This window comes from Hyperolius riggenbachi, chromosome 10, assembly GCF_040937935.1.
Source record: "Hyperolius riggenbachi isolate aHypRig1 chromosome 10, aHypRig1.pri, whole genome shotgun sequence".
Lineage (NCBI taxonomy): Eukaryota > Metazoa > Chordata > Amphibia > Anura > Hyperoliidae > Hyperolius > Hyperolius riggenbachi.
In genome coordinates this window covers 32245996-32266647 of record NC_090655.1, presented here as the reverse complement: position 1 = coordinate 32266647, position 20652 = coordinate 32245996, and the positions used below count along the sequence as shown (strand labels likewise).

Sequence of the window (20652 nt, the reverse complement as noted above, 5' to 3'; positions counted from 1 at the left end):
CCTCTGTCGCAAAAATCGTAAAAACTAAAATGCATGTAAACACATACAAATAAGTAGTACATTCTTTCCAGAATAAAATGAGCCGTAAATTACTTTTTCCCTTGTTGCTGTAATTTACAGTAGCTAGTAGAAATCTGACAGAACCGTCAGGATTTGGACTAGCCCATCTCCTCATGGGGGGTTTTCATGGTTTTGTTTAGTTTCAAAAGCACTTAGCAAATGGCAGTTGCTCTATCCACTTTTTTGGGCAGTTGCTCTGTCCAACTGCAAAATAAAGTGTCCGGTGAGCAGGGGGACTGGTCAGCATCTTTGTATAAATCCTTTTCAGGGAGTGTCTTTATAAAGATTAAAAGCCTTGCTAAGAATCCCCCATGAAGAGATGTGCTAGTCCAAAACCTGTCAGTTCTGTCACATTTCTATTTATTGTAAGTGACAGCGACATAGGAGAAAAGTAATTTATGGCTCATTTTACTCTGGAAAAAAAACCACACTTCTTATTTGTATGTTATTACATGTATTTTACATTTTCATGATTTTCGCGGTAGTGGTCCTTCCAGGAGTATTTAAAGAGAACTGAGCCAAAGCTAACCTAAGGAGAGAGAAGCCTTTGGGTAATAAAGCTTCCCTCTGCGTTATCTGACCCCCGCCGCACACCTTCTGCGGATCGGGGTCACACCCCTATGACAGCACGAGCATGGCCACACCTGTGCAGTAGCTTCATGGTTGAAGAAGAGTGTGGCCACGAGGAAAGCCTCAGTAGGATGCAGAGCCTCCCCCTTCTTTAAGCATTTGATTTTGTACTTAAGCTTTGGCTCGGGTACACTTTCAATAAAAATTTGCAACCACTTGATCAGACACACAACATAACCCAGAAACTTTGAGGGAGCACATTCTTCCCATCTCCATCAGCAACATTTTATAATGTAATCTAAATAATAACAATAATTCTAATTTTAAAAACACAGGTTTTGCAGCTGCCCAGGGCATTGCACCAACTACCGGGGCTTCTAAGATGCAGGAGAAAGTGACAGGATAGGGGGGGGGGGTGCTTAGGTTGCATTTCTTGCAAAACTAAGTAATACTCCCAAGTGTCTAAATACTGTATGTGCACAAATATGTCCGACACCAAGACTGCACCGGGCCAGTTGGGCCTCATCCACAGCGAGTGTGACCCCTGTAACAGCACTCATGCAATCTAAGCTCCGTCTTCTAAAGATAATAAGCCCACCCCCCCCCCCCCCCCCAAACAAGCCGCTAAGATATCGTTAATAGATCAGTAAGAGAAATAACCAGTGTGTTTGTTTTTTATCAAAGTGAAAAGGCAAAGACGACAACAGGAAATGAAAGTAAACCTCCCACTGCTTTCTCCAAAACGAAGGAAGTTGCATTACTCAGATCGCGATAACAGCATATTATAGATATGCTTCTTAATTAAATATCTGCAGCCATAGCTGTAGATGAGAAGTCTGTCCATCATATTTCCAAAAATCACTAAGCAATCAATGTCCGCTTTCCAAAAGCAAATGCCTTTTAGGTTAGTTTTAAATGGAATGTATAGTGTTTTGTTTTACATTTTTGTTATATTTATTACATTTAGTTTTTTTTAAGTAATCATTAAAATATTAAAGAACACAAATGAAAACACAGTGTTTTCTTAGAGCTCCACCTGCTGGTGGGTGGCATTTGCTGCAGAGCTTTCCAGAAAACAATGGAGCAAGACAGCCACCCACTCTGGGCACTGGTCATGCTGACGCATTGTGTACTGCAACACAAACAAGAGGCATTCTCTTCTCTGATAAAACAGATCAGCCAGAGCTTAAAAAAAAAAATCCAACTTTAATATGTTTTATATGTTCCAAATGTAAATAAATATGCTAAACACAAAAAAACGAAATAAAACAAATACTCCAGAAAACAAAAACTATACATATCCATCAAAGAGACGCACCTATAAACCGCAAGGATTATTTTTTTTACTACCTATATCTTGCCACTACATTTTTATCCATGCACAACCGTTTAAAAAGAAACTTTAACCTAGGATTGAACTTTATCCCAATCAGTAGCAAATACCCCCTTTCCTATGAAAAATCTTTGTGGTGAAACCCCCCCCCCCCCCCACCACGGAGTGATGTCAGGGCCGTGACCCTGACAGTTTCCTTTCTGTGAACCTCGTTTAATTGTGGAAAATAATGGCCGTTTCCAACTGCCACGCAAGTGTATTTATACTTTTGTACATTAGTCAGTGGGTGCTTTTACAGATAATGGCAGTTGATGCTGTTTTCTTTTTTTGTCTGCCAGCAGTAAGGATGATGACCTGCAGGCTCACAGTAGATCAAACAGCACGAGCAAGAAACAGCAAACAATAATAATTTCTTGATCATTTCTTCTTCCATTTTTTAACTTCTCCCTTTCTAATGCATTGCTTTATCGCTCCCCACGCCCTCTACTACCATTAGGTAAAGTTCCTCTTTAAGCTGTAAAGAGTCAATCTCAAGGTAAAAGTTGAAAATTATGATAATGATTACAGACAGGACGTGGTAGAGACACATGGAATTAAAAAATAAAGTCACTTTTAATGAGATCCATTTCAGAGCAAGTAAGTCCAGGGTTTTGCTATGTTTTAAGTGACTGAACTCAACTCAGTCCACAGACTAGGAGTTTGCTTATCAGAGTCATTACATCCATCTATTACTAATAGAAATGGTTATCATTAGAGCCTGTCATTGTCCAGAGACCACTGAACTCATAACCATACCGTGCTATCTGACTCTTCTTCCGAAGCCTCTGAATAGAGCAGGTAAAAGGAACACACCTCTAGCTTTATCTAGACTTTGTTTCGCTGGTAAAATAGCTTTTACTGGACAATTTGTTTTGTAGAAATCTGGCAAGAATAACCAAGCAAAAAAAACAAACAAGAATTGTTTCCCTGGGGTAAAAAAAAAAAAAAATGTTTTTGACTGTTTAGAAAATGAGTTCCTTAAAATCATCAGCGGGCTGGTAGTTCCCTATGGAGGAAATTATCAGACAGAACTATGTTCGATTCTTTAATCACCGTGAAGAAAGTGACACAAGCCGCTGGTATCAGGTGTTGTCATTTGCATGTTAACAGAACAACACTTCCTATGATCCCTAGCGGTTGGTGCAGGAGGCAGCATCTTCTCTTTCATGCAACCCTGCTGCTAGAAGAGTGCCCGGGGGGGGGGGGGGGGGGGGGGCTTATAATATAGAAGATCCGAGGTCAGGTCAGGCGATATGCAAGTTTTTGATTTGCTAGTCATGATCATGTAATAGAAGCAGGATGTGATCACAGCAAATCAGGGCTTTGCAAATCTATCAGCTGATCAAACAAATCACATGCTTCTCCATGAGTTCTTCTAGACTTGACCATCACTAGTTCAGTTTCAGCCACTAAAAACCAGGCAGTGGTTTGAAGAAGCAACAATAGATGTAAATTCCCCATTCGCAAATAGTCCTGATAAATTAATGCTTGGTCAAAAAAACAAAAACAAAAAAACAAAAAAAAAAAACAACAACCCATCAGGTCATGATTTTTGGCCAAAAGAATCTTTAGTTCTGATAACCAAAGATATTTCTTGCAGAAGAAGGTTGCCCTGTCAGCTGATGGGGGTATCGTGTGTTTCATCGTGAATTCTATTCAAAGGACATACGCATCTGCAGCTTAAAGAGGAACCGTAACCTGAGATTGAACTTCCAAATCAGTAGCTGATACTCCCTTCCACGAGAAATCTTTACCTTTTCACCAATAGATCATCAGGGAAGTCTGTATGGCTGGTATTGTGGTGAAACCACTCCCACAGTGTGATGTCATAACTATGGTCCCGACAGTTTGCCGTCTGTGAACCTTGTTGCATTGTGGGAAATAACTTTTTCTTTTTCATCTCCCTCTGTGCATAGCACTCTCAGTAACGAACATTCTGTACAGATCACCTGGCAGGACTAAAGAGGTCACCACCAGTGATAAATTTCAGAATGTAAATCAGGAAGGGGAAACATTGTACAAATGACTGACTGAATAATCTTTAAATATTGTAAAAAATAAGCAATTTTATTCAATATCTTATTTTCACAACAGTTCCTCTTTAAGATGCCCAAAGTGAATGTTCGTCATTTATTTTATTTATAAAGCGCCAACATATTACGCAGCGCTGGGATATTTCGGGAACCGTTTGGAAGTAAGTACAGGTGTTAGCCAGTATGCTCCAACTGCTCATTGGCGATGAAGGGTGCTGGAAAAGCATACCCAATCACTACTGTTATATATTGCCACAGGCACTGGTAGTTCGCTCCCACTCACTCTAGGTCACCTCCCCTCTCCACGGATCAAAACACACCTCTTCTCTGGAACCCAAACAGCTGGTTTGTACAATACACAGCAGCCTAAAACCTTAAGAATGATCATTTCAGATGACCGTTATTACAAGTGCGTACAGGTCTTCACCTTAACAGATTGTACAATCAAATTGTAAGGTGTTTGCTTTACTGCACAAGGAATCGGTCCATCAGCACAGCACAGCTGGCTTCTAAAAATATTCTGCTGCCACAGTAATTTGTCCATCCTCGGTTTGATGCAATTTAGTTTTATACGACCAATCAAGAAACGAAAGCAAGAGAATAAAAACACTGATCGATTTACTTCAGGTACAATTCAGTTATGATTAAAATTTGCTGCGTTCTCCATACGAAAATCTGACTAAACAAAATAGTGTCATTTACCCCACTTCTTTCTCAGATTATGATTTCTTGTGGATATGACCATTTTAATAGAATTGTTCACATCCTAACATGTGTGGCCATTATTGGTTACGATCTCTTGGTAAATGAGGCTCCCTAATGATCAAAGAAAAAGTATCAATACTGGGAAAAAAAATAAAATAAAGGAAAAATTAAACAAAAACAAACAAAAAAAAAAAAAGAAACAAAAACACCCATGATTCTGCTGGAGCTTTCACCACCTACGCTGCAACTAGATGAGCGCAGTAACATTTATGCTATATCTGCCCATCACATATATGGGTCAGAGTAGTACAAAGTGTCCCGTGAGATGAATACATACGAAAGCATGGAGATTTTTCCCTTTAATTGGCGGATATATGAAGGAGTGTAAAATATCATCTGGGTTTGGAGGATTGGGGGGGGGGGGGGTATTTAAGCTCACCTTCCTCCACAAACAGGTCATCTTTGGTGTTTGTGAACGAATAATGTGAGAAGGAAAGACTACAGTATTCTACAGAGCTTGGTCTGCTCTAAAAAGCCTCCACCTCCAATATATATGTTCCTCTGCCAGCAAAGGGTTAATATATTTTATAAAGTATTTGTCCTCCCTCCCCCACCCAAAATATCTTTCTTTCCTGAAGAAATGACTAGACTGGCAGACACACAAAATGGCAGCTGTAAAGCAAAGGATAAAATCAGTGTTGGATACAAAGTGTCTAATTCGGCTTTCGTTGTCCTCCCTTTTTGGTGTGGAGGATGACTCAAGTCGATTTCGGGCCATCGATATCTGAACGTCTGTGTCACCCGTACAGCAGATCAGTTCAGATCAGTCTACCCTGTACTTGGCAAGCTGTCACTAACCACCACCACAATGCTACTGGCTTCCATGTCCCAAGATACAGGACAAGTGCAAATATTCTTACGCTCAGTTATTACAGTGTATAAGCGGTGAGAAGATACATTTCTATGGCCAAGTTTTACTTCGGTTCTTCTGCTTCAAGAACGTCTGGCAAGCTCTCTTCAGGAGGTTCATCAAAATTTGCCTTCATCTCGAGAGGTGCATCCTCCTCTTCCTCCTCCTCCTCAATGTCAGCAGCTTCTGATGCCGCTATCGATTCCTCGTCATATTTTGGCCCTTTCCTGGGCTGAGCCAGAGAGGAGTTTTCTAGGGCCTCGATGTCTTCAATTCCTGCACGGTAATGGATCATGAGCAGTGTGAGGGCCTGAAGTCTCTCGACAGATTTAGTCTGGGCAGCAGCTAAAAGGGCCTTCTTCCTGGCCTCTGTAGCATCTCGTTCTTCTTTAACTAGAGAATTGTTGTGTTCCAGTTCCTGATCAATTTCATTCTGAAGTTTATCTAACATAAACTCCAGCTTTTGTATCCTTTCATCTGTCGGCAAACCTCTGTAGAGATCGCGACCAATTTCTTTAACTGCAATAAAAACGCTATCATCCAAGCCTCCTTCTTTACGCACTAACTTCGAAGAGCTGCCGCTAGGCCGTTTTGAAGGGCTGCTTGCACCACCAGTCTCTGTGTCGCTGCTCTCATTGTCCGAAGTGTTTGGTGTCTGCTTTGGGGAAGGCTCAACCAAATCACAGCCTTGTTCTAACTGACGAGCCTTAGGTGCTTGTCTCAAATTCCACAGGCGAGAACTAGTGTTGGTGATATATCTGGTGATGCCCGCAGTTCTGTTTCCCAAAGACTTGGACTCTAGATCTGACCTCTTCTCCACAGACACACAGAAGGGGTTTTCAGCCAGACATTTTTCTTGGCATTTCTTATGGCAGACATAGCCGCAGATCATGCACTGCGATGCAGCTTTGGTCCAGACTTTTCTCTTACAGTGGTCACATAATGTGGAATTCTGGAACTGAGTGTCTTGGAAATTATGCTTGGATTCAGAAAAAGACATAGGGGGACAAGGAATCTCCTCCTTCGGCAGCACATTCACATCATCTGCGAAAATTGTGTCTTTCTCCTTCTCCAGAAGGAGGCTTGAGTTTTCAGACTCTCCTTCCATCAAGCATTTAAAGTGTAAAGTGACATCACCATAGCACAGTTTCTCATTGAATCCCTTATGGATGCTCAAATTTCTTAATGCAGCTCTGTTGACACTGGCTTTGGGCTCTGGAGCATTTAGTCGGTATCGGGTATGGAACTCCAGTGATGATGTTGAAAGGCATTCCAAAGAAACATCTTCAAGCTTGATACTCGTATGCCCAACACAACACAGGCTGCCGATCTTAAAAGGGTCTCTGCACCAAAGAGCTACATTCAGATATCTGTGGTGGTTTTCCACATCAAAAACGCAAAATGCTCTTGTCCAACGACCTAGTCTATTTCTATACAGTGTTTCTGAAGACTCCCAGGCATGCTGGTCTTCCAAACTCTCCTTTGTACTGGTGGAACCTTCAGAAGTCCTGTCCTTTTCCTTTGCTGAATCAGATTTTAGAGAGTTAGGCTTTTGAGTTGAGAGAAGCTCCTCGCCAACATCTAGTTGCTTAATAGGTTTTTCTGCTGGCTTGTCCCCATTCACAGGAGGAGGAAGAGGAGGTTTTTCTGCTTTATCAAGGATGGGTTCACCTGTCTCCACAGTACTCGGAGCATCACAGGGAGTTAATGTTAGCTTCACTTGAGGCCTCGGGGGAACAGGTGGTTTAATGCCTGATCCCGATGATGTCCTGTTAAGCTGGGAAGGTTCTTGGTTATCTGGAGGACTTGTTTTCCCAGATTTTGCTGGAGCCTTAGTCACTGCTTGGTTACTGGCTGGATTGGGCTTACGATTTAGAATGGGAGAGATGGACCCCAGAGATTTGGTGGAAAGGTTGGCTACAATCCTTTTTGGGCTCTGGTTTACCTGCAGAGATGTATCATCTTTACTCTCCCCAGGAGGTCTGAGCTCACTACCCAAATCTTCAAACTCAGAGTCAAGTTCCTTGCTTTCTGGATCAATCAGGAGACTAGCAGTGTCTTCATCAAATGTTTGTGGGAACCCAGAATCCTCTATTCCCAAGTTTTCTTGGTGACTGCTGGCATACTGGTTCTGTCCAGCTGGTCTCTCGTAAAAGAGCAGAACTCTGTCTCCAGCTTGTTTAATGAGCTTTGAAGCTTGCACCGATGATGTAACTTTGATTCCTACAAGATAAAAGGAGGAAAGCTCTTGAAAATCTTGATTACAAACCAACTGCAAGTAAAACGAGAATGATAATTGAAAATACAAGCCAGAACTACATGAACTAAATATCCACACACTCAGAGAACCAACAGTCATTTGCGCATACCCTAGGCAAATATAAACACAACATATAGGCCTACATCCTGTGACATGGCTTAAAGTAAACATGTAGTGAGAAAAAGAAAAAAAATCCGATATTTACTGGAGTAGGGGGAAGCCTCTGGATATTTCACAGGTTTCACTGGTCCTTCAAGACCCCTCCCCTTGCCAGCCAGGACCCTCTTCCTCTTCGGGCCACACAGCCCCACCAAGTACAAGCACGGCCACACTGTCCAGAGGCCAGCGAGTTCCCATCTACTCAGTAGCAAGAAGCCACTCATTCTAGGAGAAAAGAAGCTATGCCCGAGTGGCTTAGTGTTACTGCGCAGGCCATACTTTGTGCCCTCGCAGTGCAGTACACGGCGGGGATTGTCAAAGATTGTTTAGATGGTCGCAGAGCAGGACAGGAAGGGTGGATGTGGATTGTAGGACTATCCAGTGGCTTCACCTTACTGAGGTACCTAATTCTCTCCCCCCCCCCCCACCCCCCAACTACAGGTACACTTTAAGTAGTCTTCCACGGTCCCTCTGACACAAGTACAGTTTAGCAGCCTGAAAAATTGTGCTCGCTCGTCCTTTATACTACAGGTCATCTTCAGAGGTCTTGTAGTGTTCATGTTTTGATGGGCGGGAGCCATTTTGGTTTCGCTATGATAGGCAGGTGGTGGTTTTAACCACTTCACCACTGAGGGGTTTTACCCCTTGAGCACCAGAGCAATTTTCACCTTTCAGCGCTCCTTCCATTCATTCGTCTATAACTTTATCATTACTTATCACAATTAAATGAACTATATCTTGCTCTTTTCGCCACCAATTAGGCTTTCTTTAGGTGGGACATTATGCCAAGAATTATTTTATTCTAAATGTGTTTTAATGGGAAAATAGGAAAAAATGTGGTAAAAAATGTATTATTGTTCAGTTCAGTCCCTAAGGTAACTATTTATGTATTTTTTTTTTTAATTGTAATTTTTTTTTTTTATTTACAAAAAAATAAATAAATTGGGGAGTTTAGGAGGTAATGAGTTAATTTTTAGTGTAAAAGTAACGTATTTGTATATGAAAAATGCTTTAGGGTGTATTTTTACTATTTGGCCACAAGATGGGAGGCTGGGACACTGTTTTTGTCTCACAATGATCGCTGCTTCTGATCATTGCGGGGGGGGGGGGGGGGGGGTTTCCAGTTCATTGATCTCCGGGCAAGCGGGCGGTGGCGTGCACGAGGGCGCGCGGACGGGCGAGAGGGAGCGCGGACAGCGGCGGGAGCGGCGTCAGGTACAGATTTCTTCGTCCCTTGGTGGTAACCGGGTGGAAAAAGGGACGGAGAAATTCGTACCGCTGGGGGTGAAGTGGTTAATTATAATAGATGGGGTGCACCACCCAATAAAACACGAGACCTCCCAAGTATTTTTTTTTTATTGCTACAGAGAATATAAATGAACTGCAAACGCTCAAATCAATGTGCAAAATACAAAACATTATTTATTTGGTCCACACACTGCACCTCTGTATAAGTACAAAACCCCCTACAATCCCCCACTCCGCTATCCCACCCAACTAAAGATTTTTCCCAGTACAAGATGCATGGGGTGAGGGCCAGCAATCTCTACCACTGACTGAAAATGCCCCGGACCGGTCCTGAATTCATTCCACAAGCGTCAAGTCTGAAGCTGTTGTGTAGTTATGTAGCTGCGCCCCGGGATACCAACTGAGCCGACTGATGCTCCAGAAGGAACGGTGGCCCAAGAGTGGCTACCCGCATATTGCATTCCTCTTGCTGGATGGACTTTGGTCGACACTGCAGGAGTGGTGAGGCCCACATAGTGGAGAGCTTGTTTCGCAATGGTTCCCAGCCTCCGCTGCTGTACAGCTGCACATACTGACTTTCCGCTTGGCTGTGTTCCGGGGATACCGCAGTATCTGCTTGCCAACCACGTGCAGCAGTGTGTGTGGTCAATTGGAGTGAATGCAGGACAGGTCCAGGGCATTATCAGTCAGTGGTAGAGAATGCTGGCCCTCGCCCTGTGCATCTTATAGTGGGGAGTGTTTTTAGTCAGGTGGGATAGTGGGGTGGGTGTTTGTGGGGGTTTTAGTACTTATAAAGCCATGCAGTTGCGCACCAAATAAAGCTTTGCATTTTGCACATGGATTTGAGCACTTGTAATTTATTTATAGTCTCAGTGGTTTTAATATTTAAAGTGTAAGTCGCAGTTTGTTAAAATAGTTGAAAAATCTACAAAAGGTTTTTTGGGTTGTTTTTTTCCTTTCAGAAAAGCGCAGACATGGAGGCTGCCATATTTATTTCCTTTTAAACAATACCAGTTGCATGGCAGCCCTGCTGATCTATTTGGCTGCTGTAGCATCTGAATCACACCGGAAACCAGTATGCGGATAATCTTGTCAGATCTGACAATAATGCCAAATACATCTGATCTGCAGGCTTGTTCAGGGTACTAATATTAGAGGCAGAGGATCAGCCAGACAACTAGTATTGCTTAACCTTCCTGGCGGTAACCAGTTTTGCTGAACGCAGCTAGCACTTTGCTCAGCACTTCGAACGCCGCCGCCCCGCGCTCCATCGCCGCTATCCGCGTCGCAACACAGCCCCCCCTCCCCCTAGACCCCTGCGCTGCCTGGCCTATCAGCGCCAGGCAGCGGCAAGGGGTGGATCGGGACTCCCTTAGACGTCACGACGTCCATGACGTCGGTGACGTCATCCCGCCCCGTCGCCATGGCGATGGGGGAAGCCCTCCAGGAAATCCCGTTCTTTGAACGGGATTTCCTGATCGCCTATCGCCGGAGGCGATCGGCGGGGCTGGGGGGATTCCGCTGAGCAGCGGCTATCATGTAGCGAGCCCTAGGCTCGCTACATGATTAAAAAAAAAAAAAAAAAAAAAAAAAAAAAAAAACCACTGCGCTGCCCCCTGGCGGTTTTTAACCACTTCTCTACCACAGGGTTTTTCACCTAAAAACCACAGCAATTTTAACATTTCAGGGAGGCAAGGGTTAATGGGCTTAATGGGGGTATAATTTATTTTAAAAAACCCTCACTGATGCTGATCACTCACTAATGCTGTATTGGTTATCTGAGATCCTCTCACGAGTGATCTCAGTAACTGTAACAGCATAGTGACTGATTCAATGTTTACACACATTCTGAATGAATGAGCACTGTCATTGGCTTTGGCAGTGCTCATTCAAACTTGTAAGCACTTTGATTGGCTGACCAGCGGGTGCCGAACGCGGCCGCACATCCGCGTGCACGCGACCGCGCATCCGCGTGCACGCGATCGCGCACGCGAACGCTCACAGCGGGAAAACAAACAGGAGATGCCTATCTACGCCCCTGTGCCCCAGGTGAATTTTAAAGGGGCGTAGATAAGCGTGGCAAGGGTTGCTAAGTGGTTAATATACCGCCAGGAGGGTTAAAGGAGTACTGTAGGGGGGGGGGGGGGGGGGTTAGTTGAATTTACCTGGGACTTCTAATGATCCCCTGCAGACATCCTGTGCCTGCGCAGCCATTCACTGATGCTCTGGTCCCCGCCTCCGGTTAACTTCTGGAATTTTTGCCTTTAAAGTCGGAAAACCACTGCGCCTGATTGGCTGCGCCCTCGCTGACGTCACCAGGAGTGTATTGTGCAGGTCCAGTGCACTTTGTGCCTGTGCAGTACGCTCCTAGCGATGTCAGCGGGAGTGAGGACACGGCCGCTCAGGCGCAGTGGTTTTCTGACATTAAAGAGGGAACCGGAGCATGAGTGAGTGGCTGTGCGGGCACAGGAAGTCTGCGGGGGACCATTAGAAGCCCTAGGTAAGTTCAACTCTTTTTTTCCCCCTACTCTCCTACAGTGGTCCTTTAAAATGAAATAAATATGGCAGCCTCCATATCCCTCTCGCTTCAGTTGTCCTTTGTGTAAGTATAGTGATGCTTCTACTCCTGGGAGGAGATATACAAGTATAACACACTCCCAGCCAGAACCTATGGACAGGCTACAATATGCACATGAGTCTTTCCATACCTCCAACCGCTATCAGTCTGTCTCCCTTCTTCAGGTCAGCACCAGCTGCGGGAGAATTGGGCGTCACAGACTCCACACAGACATGCCCAGTGTCCCCTTCTCTGGCGTGCAACAAAATTAGCCCAATGTTCTGTGATGTCCCTTTAATTAATTCCACCTGGAACACAAATGCAACAAAAACATATTGGTACCAATTTTAATTTTTTTTTGCAATTTACATAAAAGCAAATCAAATGTTGCAACTATTATTGTTGGAGTTGAAAGTTATTTCAGATGTGCCTACATGGATTGAACTTTGCATGCTATACACAGGGAATCTTTAGATAAGTCTTGAGCGGTATACAAAGGCCTGTATTTCATACTGTAAATGACTGTTTACAGCCACACAATAGCTGTATAGGAATGACATCAATGCCCAGCCCCCGACGAGCGGCAATGGAGGATTCAGCAGAGGAAACTGAGTTATCTGGTTTGTCAACACAAGAGTTTCTGGGAAGGACCTGTCCTCTTTCAACTGAAACCAAATCATCTCTACAACCAGGTTTGAGGAGCTGCTTAATCTGGAATGGCAAAGGGCTGTGCTAACTGCAAGTGGACTGGCTACAACAACCCCAACAGGTTCCTATCCTCCCCCAGCTGCTAAGGGCAGGAACTATTGAGGTATAACACAGAGGAGGGGTCTCTATACCTGTGGTATTCACATATAAGACAATGCTTGGGAAGCTCTCTCTCTCTTAGAATGCTGACATGGACTGTGGAACAGAATAGGGGCTCAGCTAATGAAAGTGTGTGACTGTGCATAGGGTATATAAAGCCATTATGTGAGACACATACTTTGTATGATCTAACTTGTACATATGTATATTTGTAAATAAACCCCTTCTATTTAACCCCTTTGAAACGACCTCAAGTGTCTGGTCATTAACATAGAAATAAGTTAACATAAGCTAGAGTACATTTTACTATTACAATTTCTTATTTATATACCGTAGCACACAGGTGTCGAGCTCCAGGCCTGGAGGGCCAGAACCATGGCAGTATTTAGGATGGACTGAGAAAGAGAGGAATGTGTTCTACCCGATGGACCCCACCTTCCCTGATTCAGACTCACCAATTCATTTGAGCTGTGTCAAAAATGTGTGAGGACCTCGGCCCTCGTAGGACCGATTTGACATCCCTGATATAGCTCCGACATCTTCCGTAGTGTTGTACATAGTAAAAAAACAAACAGTGGGGAGCATAGAGACATGAGAAGTTCAAAACTCTGCACAATCAGGACATCCAGCCATACAAATACATACATAGCTGATGTGTGGTTTGAGACATCACCGATACTGGTGCGTGTTCATATGATAAATTACATTAGAATAAGAAACGCTAAGAGGAGGACCCTGTCCTGGAGAGCTTACAGTCTAGAGCAGAGTTCCCCAACCCTGTCCTCAAGGCCCACCAACAAGTACATGTTTTGCAGAAAGCCACAAACCTGCACAGGTGAGGTAATTAGGTGAGCTGATTAACCTCCTTGCCGGTTATCCCGAGCTCAGCTCGGGGTAACCTGCGCAGGAGGATATCTCAGGCCCCGCTTGGCCGATTTGCATAATTTTTTTTTTGTTACAAGCAGCTAGCACTTTGCTAGCTGCTTGTAACTTCCGATCGCCGCCGCTCGCCGCCGATCCGCCGCAATCCGCCGCGCCGAGTCGCTCCCCCCCGCCCCAGAGCCCTGCGCTGCCTGGCCAATCAGTGCCAGGCAGCGTTGAGGGGCGGATCGGGATTCCCTATGACGTCCCGACGTCCATGACGTCGGTGACGTCATCCCGCCCCGTCGCCATGGCGACCGGGGAAGCCCTGCAGGAAATCCCGTTCTCAACGGGATTCCCTGCATACTCTGATCGCCGAAGGCGATCGGAGTGGGTGGGGGGATGCCGCCGCTTAGCGGCTATCATGTAGCGAGCCCTTGGCTCGCTACATGATTTAAAAAAAAAAAAAATTAAAAAAATGTGCGCCGCTGCCTCCTTGCCGGATTTTTTAGACCGGCAAGGAGGTTAACTACCTCTGTGGATTTCCATAAAACATGCACTGCCGGTGGGCCTTGAGGACAGGATTGGGGAACACTGGTCTAGAGGGTAGTGGGTGGAGACATTAGAGAAGGAGACAAGGGTTAGAGGATGAAGCAGTGAGCCTCCAGTGCTACCTATAGCAAATTATAGGCTTGTCTGAACAGGTGTGTTTTGAGAGCATGTTTGAGGCTTGGTACACACAAAGCAAAAACGCTAGCATTGCAGAAAACGCTGGAAGTATATGGCTGCAGGAAAAAACACATGTAAAAAACGCATACGCATTTTATATGCGTGCGTTTTCACAAAACGCTGGTTTTGTTGCATTCTATGCAAAAACGCATCAAAAATGCACATAATGAAAGACGGGAACGCAATGGTATGTGCTTTTCATGCGTTTGGTACTTATCCGTTAGCCGGGCGCATCCGGCAGGTGGCGCTAATTACTATTCCCCCTCCAGGCCGCCATGGATAGTAGGGAAAGATGTAACTCTGGTGGAGTTTTGTCGCCACCTAGAGGATGCACCCGGCCAACGGATAAGTACCATGCGTTTTTATATGCGTTGCCCCCCCCCCCAAAAAAAAAAAATTTGTGAAGTATTTTCCCTTCCTGTTGTCTTCCTAGTGATTTGCATAAATGGAAATATCAAAACGCATTTAAAACGCATACAAAAACGCATACGCGAACAGCAAACGCATTAAAAGACACGCAAAACGCTTGAAAAACACATCTGTGGTAAAAAAAAATGCAAACGCAGCAAAAACGCACACAACATAAAGCACAGCCTTTCATGTTATGTTATGTGTGGTTTTCAGGCTCGGAATATGATGGACAGGCTGTGGGTGAACATTGGACTGAGCATTCCAAAGAAATATTATTAATTAGTAATTATATAATGCAGACATCTTCTGCAGTGCCTTACACAGTATAGTCTTATTGCTAACTATCCCTCACAGGAGCTCGCAATCTAATCCCTACCATAGTCATAGGTCCATCATGGTCTAGGGCCATTTTTTATAAGGAGAAGCTAATTAACTTAACTGTATGATTTTGAGTTGTGGAAGGAAACCGGAGTGCCCGGAGGAAACCCACGCAGACACAGGAAGAACATACAGACTCTGTGCAGATAGTGCATTGCCTGGGATTCGAGCTATCCACTACGCTACCGCGCCGCCCGTACAGATGTAGTTTATCAGCAGGTCTGGATGTAAAGTTGGGCAAATGGCTTTGTATGTAGGTGGAATCATCGTGAAAAACCAGCAGATCTTGATGTATATACAGTAGCTGGATAAATAGTTGGACAGTTTTGAACGCACGGTATGTGTGCTATAAGTCAGCTATTACGATCTCTGTGAAAGAAACGCCCATCTAAGGTGACCATAATGAACCTCTGAAGAATGGAGGATTCTGGGAAATGAGAACAATGCTCTTCAGTCCTGTGAGGTGTAGTAATTGCGGGACCAGTCTGTTTTCTGAGAAGACGATCTGTCACTGTATGCATGTTCCTCATAGTCGCACCATCTTTTCCAGGAAGGGGAAAGATCTCGGCGGTGGCCAATTCATCCCAGAAAACAAGTCATCTACTTCACACAATTGCCGCCAATCTCGTCTCTGCCCGCGTAATGTGCCAGCAAAAATAAAACGTTTAGCAATTATAGAGACATTTTAAATAAAAGCCAATTACAGGAGGCAAGTGAGAGGAAGCAGCTGGCTTTTATCATGTTCAATAATCCACAGACAGACGCCCTCCCCTCCCCCTGCGTCCTACGTGCCCCTATCCCAGAGAGAGCAATTTACCCAGCACCGCCAGCGACTTATGTGGCAGCCCCGCAACACGCAACTAATGAGCCGGCCTGCCACTTCCACCCAAACCAGCTATTGATCTCTGCTATATTGTGTGTGTGTATATACATTACTGGTTATTGAAAGAGAGACAAAACCATCAAACAACCCTCCTCTTATGTCAAGAGGCACCACAGGGAGCCCTTATTAAAGGGGCACTCCATCCAAAATTGCTATCTGAATATCTACTACATATCTTGGATTTTTTTTTTCTTGAAGCGGACCTCGACTTAGAACTTCCTCTCTGCTCTAAAAGAAAAGCAACAGCATAATGACCTTTAAAAAAAAAGGATTTCTTTGTCACAGCTGATACAAATCCTGCAACAAATCTGTGTCTACTTCCTGCTTTCATAGAAGCAGACATATTGTTAACATCCTGTGCTTACAAATTATATCTGCTTATCTGCCGTGGCAGTCAGGTGACACGGGAGAGATCAAATTACAACTTGTGATTAGTCACAGATGAGGGGGGATTAGACAGGCTAAACTCTCTAAATACATCCAGGATGCAATTCTCTATGTTTTCCTTCTGTCCTGTGCAAGAGTTCAGGTCCCCTTTAATCCCTCCTGCCATCTTTACTCTAACCCTTTTAAAGAGTTGTACATTCTGGGTTTCACCAACAAATCTGGGAATAATGTGCCTGGTGGAGTAACAGGCTGGCCTGGGATAACTTGTTTCACCTAAATCAGAAGTAATGATTGGACCCAATGGAAACTTTTGGACGATTGGGTGCAAGGCAGGAGCAGCAGTCGATTGACAGCCCATACAAAGCATTGCCCTGAATCGATCAGTACAATGCTGCAGTTTGATCAATTTTTCAATAGATTTTCTGCTGGAATCTATTGAAAATCGTTCTACAGTAAATTTCTGGAATCGATTCCTCTCTGAATCGATTTCTATTATAGAGTAATCAGTCATTGTGTACATTTTGCAGAAATCTTTATGTGTATGAAAGAAAATGAACACCGCAAATCACTGAGCATCCTTATGCTGGGTACACACGTTAAGATTTTCTGCGCAATTTTGCGACCCGATCGTTTTTCCGCACTCGATTCTCTTATCTTAAAGGGGAACTGAAGTAAGAGTTATACGGCTGCTATATTTATTTCCTTTTAAGCAATACCAGTTGCCTGGCATCCCTGCTGATCCTCTGCCTCTAATACTATTAGCCATAGACCCTGAACAAGCATGCAGCAGATCAGGTGTCTCAGACTTTAAAGTCAGATCTGACAAGACTAGCTGCATGCTTGTTTCTGGTGTTATTCAGGTTAGTACTGCAGAGAACTAGACCAGCAGGGCTGCCAGGCAACTGGCATTGATTAAAAGGAAATAAATATGGCGGCCTCCGTATACCTCTCACTTCAGTTCCCCTTTAATTAGTTTTTCTGATCTTTTTCCATTCACCGCTATGAGAAATCGAGTACAAAAACTATTGGGAGCAATATCGGACATTACGGATTTTATCTATTGGATACATCTATCGCACGGAAAATCGTACTGTGTTTATTAGGCATAACACAGCTGCTGACTAATTGCATCATCTACTAGAGCAGTGATGGCTAACCTTGGCACTCCAGCTGTGGCGGAACTACAAGTCCCATGAGGCATTGCAATACTCTGAAAGCTCTAAGCATAACTCAGGGAGGCAGAGGCATGATGGAATTTGTAGTTTTGTCACACCTGGAGTGCCAAGGTTAGCCATCACTGTACTAGAGCTTTGAGTTCTCTGCCTTCTGGGTGTGCCTAATATGAACACAAGAACTTGTTTTGTGAACCACTAATAAGCGCAATATGAAACAGAAAGAATGACTGATAATGATGCACGGTACTTACAATCTGTACTCTCTGCAACTCTGCTCTATTGCCTCCCCGCTAAGCATTTTGTCCCGCTACAGTCCATCATGACCTCTGTTGCAGGACTCATCCACCTCTCCTCCTGCCCTATCCCACTCTGTCACTCCCTTCACTGGCTGCCAATCACACCTCATCCACCTCTCCTCCAGCTTCTCCAGCCCTATCCCCTTCTGTCACTCCCTTCACTTGCTGCCAATCACACCTCATCCATCTCTACTCCTGCTTCTCCAGCCCTATCCCCTTCTGTCACTCCCTTCACTGGCTGCCAATCACACCTCATCCACCTCTCCTCCAGCTTCTCCAGCCCTATCCCCTTCTGTCACTCCCTTCACTTGCTGCCAATCACACCTCATCCATCTCTACTCCTGCTTCTCCAGCCCTATCCCCTTCTGTCACTCCCTTCACGGGCTGCCAATCACACCTCATCCACCTCTCCTCCTTCTCCAACCCTATCCCCTTCTGTCACTCCCTTCACTGGCTGCCAATCACACCTCATCCACCTCTCCTCCTTCTCCAACCCTATCCCCTTCTGTCACTCCCTTCACTTGCTGCCAATCACACCTCATCCATCTCTACTCCTGCTTCTCCAGCCCTATCTCCCTCTGTCACTCCCTTCACTGGCTGCCAATCACACCTCATCCACCTCTACTCCTGCTTCTCCAGCCCTATCTCCCTCTGTCACTCCCTTCACTGGCTGCCAATCACACCTCATCCACCTCTCCAGCCCTATCCCCTTCTGTCACTCCCTTCACTGGCTGCCAATCGCACCTCATCCACCTCTCTAGCCCTATCCCCCTCTGTCACTCCATTTACTGGCTGCCAATCACACCTCATCCACCTATCCTCCTGCTTCTCCAGCCCTATCCCCCTGTCAGTCCCTTCACTGGCTGCCAATCACACCTCATCCACCTCTACTCCTGCTTCTCACGCCCTATCCCCTGTCACTCCCTTCACTGGCTGCCAATCACATCTTATCCACCTCTCCTCCAGCCCCATCACCCTCTGTCACTCCCTTCACTGGCTGCCAATCACACCTCATCCACCTCTCCTACCACTTCTCCAACCCAATCCCCCCTCTGTCAGTCCCTTGAATGGCTGCCAATCACATCTCATCCACCTCTCCTCCAGCCCTATCACCCTCTGTCACTGCCTTCTCTGGCTGCCACTCACACCTCATCCACCTCTCCTCCTGCTTCTCCAGACCTATCCCCTTCTGTCACTCCCTTCACTGGCTGCCAATCACACCTCATCCACCTCTCCTCCCACTTCTCCAGCCCTATCCCTCTCTGTCAATCCCTTCACTGGCTGCCAATCACACCTCATCCACCTCCCCTCCCGCTTCTCTAGCCCTATCCCTTTCTGTCACTCCCTTGACTGGCTGCCAATTACACCTCATCCACCTGTCCTCCTGCTTCTCCAGCCCTATCCCCTTCTGTCACTCCCTTCACTGGCTGCCAATCACACCTCATCCACCTCTCCTCCTGCTTCTCCAGCCCTATCCCCTTCTGTCACTCCCTTCACTGGCTGCCAATCACACCTCATCCACCTCACCTCCTGCTTCTCCAGCCCTATCCTCTCTGTCAGTCCCTTCACTGGCTGCCAATCACACCTCATCCACCTCTCCTCCTGCTTCTCCAGCCCTATCCCTTTCTGTCACTCCTTTCACTGGCTGGCAATCACACCTCATCCACCTCTCCTCCTGCTTCTCCAGCCTAATCCCCGTCTGTCACTCCATTCACTGGTTGCCAATCACAACTCATCCACCTCCCCTCCCGATTCTTAAGCCCTATCCCTTTCTGTCACTCCCTTCACTGGCTGCCAATCACACCTCATCCACCTCTCCTCCTGCTCCTCCAGCCCTATCCCCCTCTGTCACTCCCTTCACTGGCTGCCAATCACACCTCATCCACCTCTCCTCCTGCTTCTCCAGCCTAATCCCCGTCTGTCACTCCATTCACTGGTTGCCAATCACAACTCATCCACCTCCCCTCCCGATTCTCAAGCCCTATCCCCCTCTGTCACTCCCTTCACTGGCTGCCAATCACACCTCATCCCCCTCCCCTCCCGCTTCTCAAGCCCTATCCCTTTCTGTCACTCCCTTCACTGGCTGGCAATCACACCTCATCCACCTCTCCTCCTGCTTCTCCAGCCCTATCCCCTTCTGTCACTCCCTTCACTGGCTGCCAATCACACCTCATCCGCCTCTCCTCCCACTTCTCCAGCCCTATCCCTTTCTGTCACTCCCTTCACTGGCTGCCAATCACACCTCATCCCCCTCTGTCACTCCCTGCCAATCACACCTCATCCACCTCTCCTCCTGCTTCTCCAGCCCTATCCCTTTCTGTCACTCCCTTCACTGGCTGCCAATCACACCTCATCCACCTCTCCTCCTGCTTCTCCAGCCCAATCCCCCTCTGTCACTCCCTTCACTGGCTGCCAATCACACCTCATCCACCTCTCCTCCCGCTTCTCCAGCCCTATCCCTTTCTGTTACTCCCTTCACTGGCTGCCAATCACACCTCATCCACCTGTCCTCCTGCTTCTCCAACCCTATCCCCTTCTGTCACTCCCTTCACTGGCTGCCAATCACACCTCATCCACCTCCCCTCCCACTTCTCCAGCCCTATCCCCCTCTGTCACTCCCTTCACTGGCTGCCACTCACACCTCATCCACCTCTCCTCCCGCTTCTCCAGCCAAATCCCTCTCTGTAACCACCTTCACTGGCTGCCAGTCACACCTCATCCACCTCTCCTCACGCTTCTCCAGCCCAATCCCCCTCTGTTACTCCCTTCACTGGCTGCCAATCACACCTCATCCACCTCGCCTCCCGCTTCTCCAGCCCTATCCCTTTCTGTCACTCCCTTCACTGGCTGC

At 45.9% G+C, this 20652-nt stretch overlaps 1 protein-coding gene across 1 annotated transcript in view; it reads right to left on the bottom strand.

Moving 5' to 3' along the window:
* Window positions 1–3244: 3244 nt before the first annotated feature.
* PDZD8 (PDZ domain containing 8) overlaps window positions 3245–20652 on the bottom strand; it is a 97439-nt gene continuing 80031 nt past the window's right edge. The window contains exons 4-5 of the mRNA XM_068255324.1: window positions 12026–12182; window positions 3245–7873 (exon numbers count right to left, since the gene is read on the bottom strand). Coding sequence (XP_068111425.1) covers window positions 5715–7873; window positions 12026–12182 — 2316 coding nt within the window. The 3' untranslated portion in view covers window positions 3245–5714. The remainder of the gene's footprint in view (window positions 7874–12025; window positions 12183–20652) is intronic.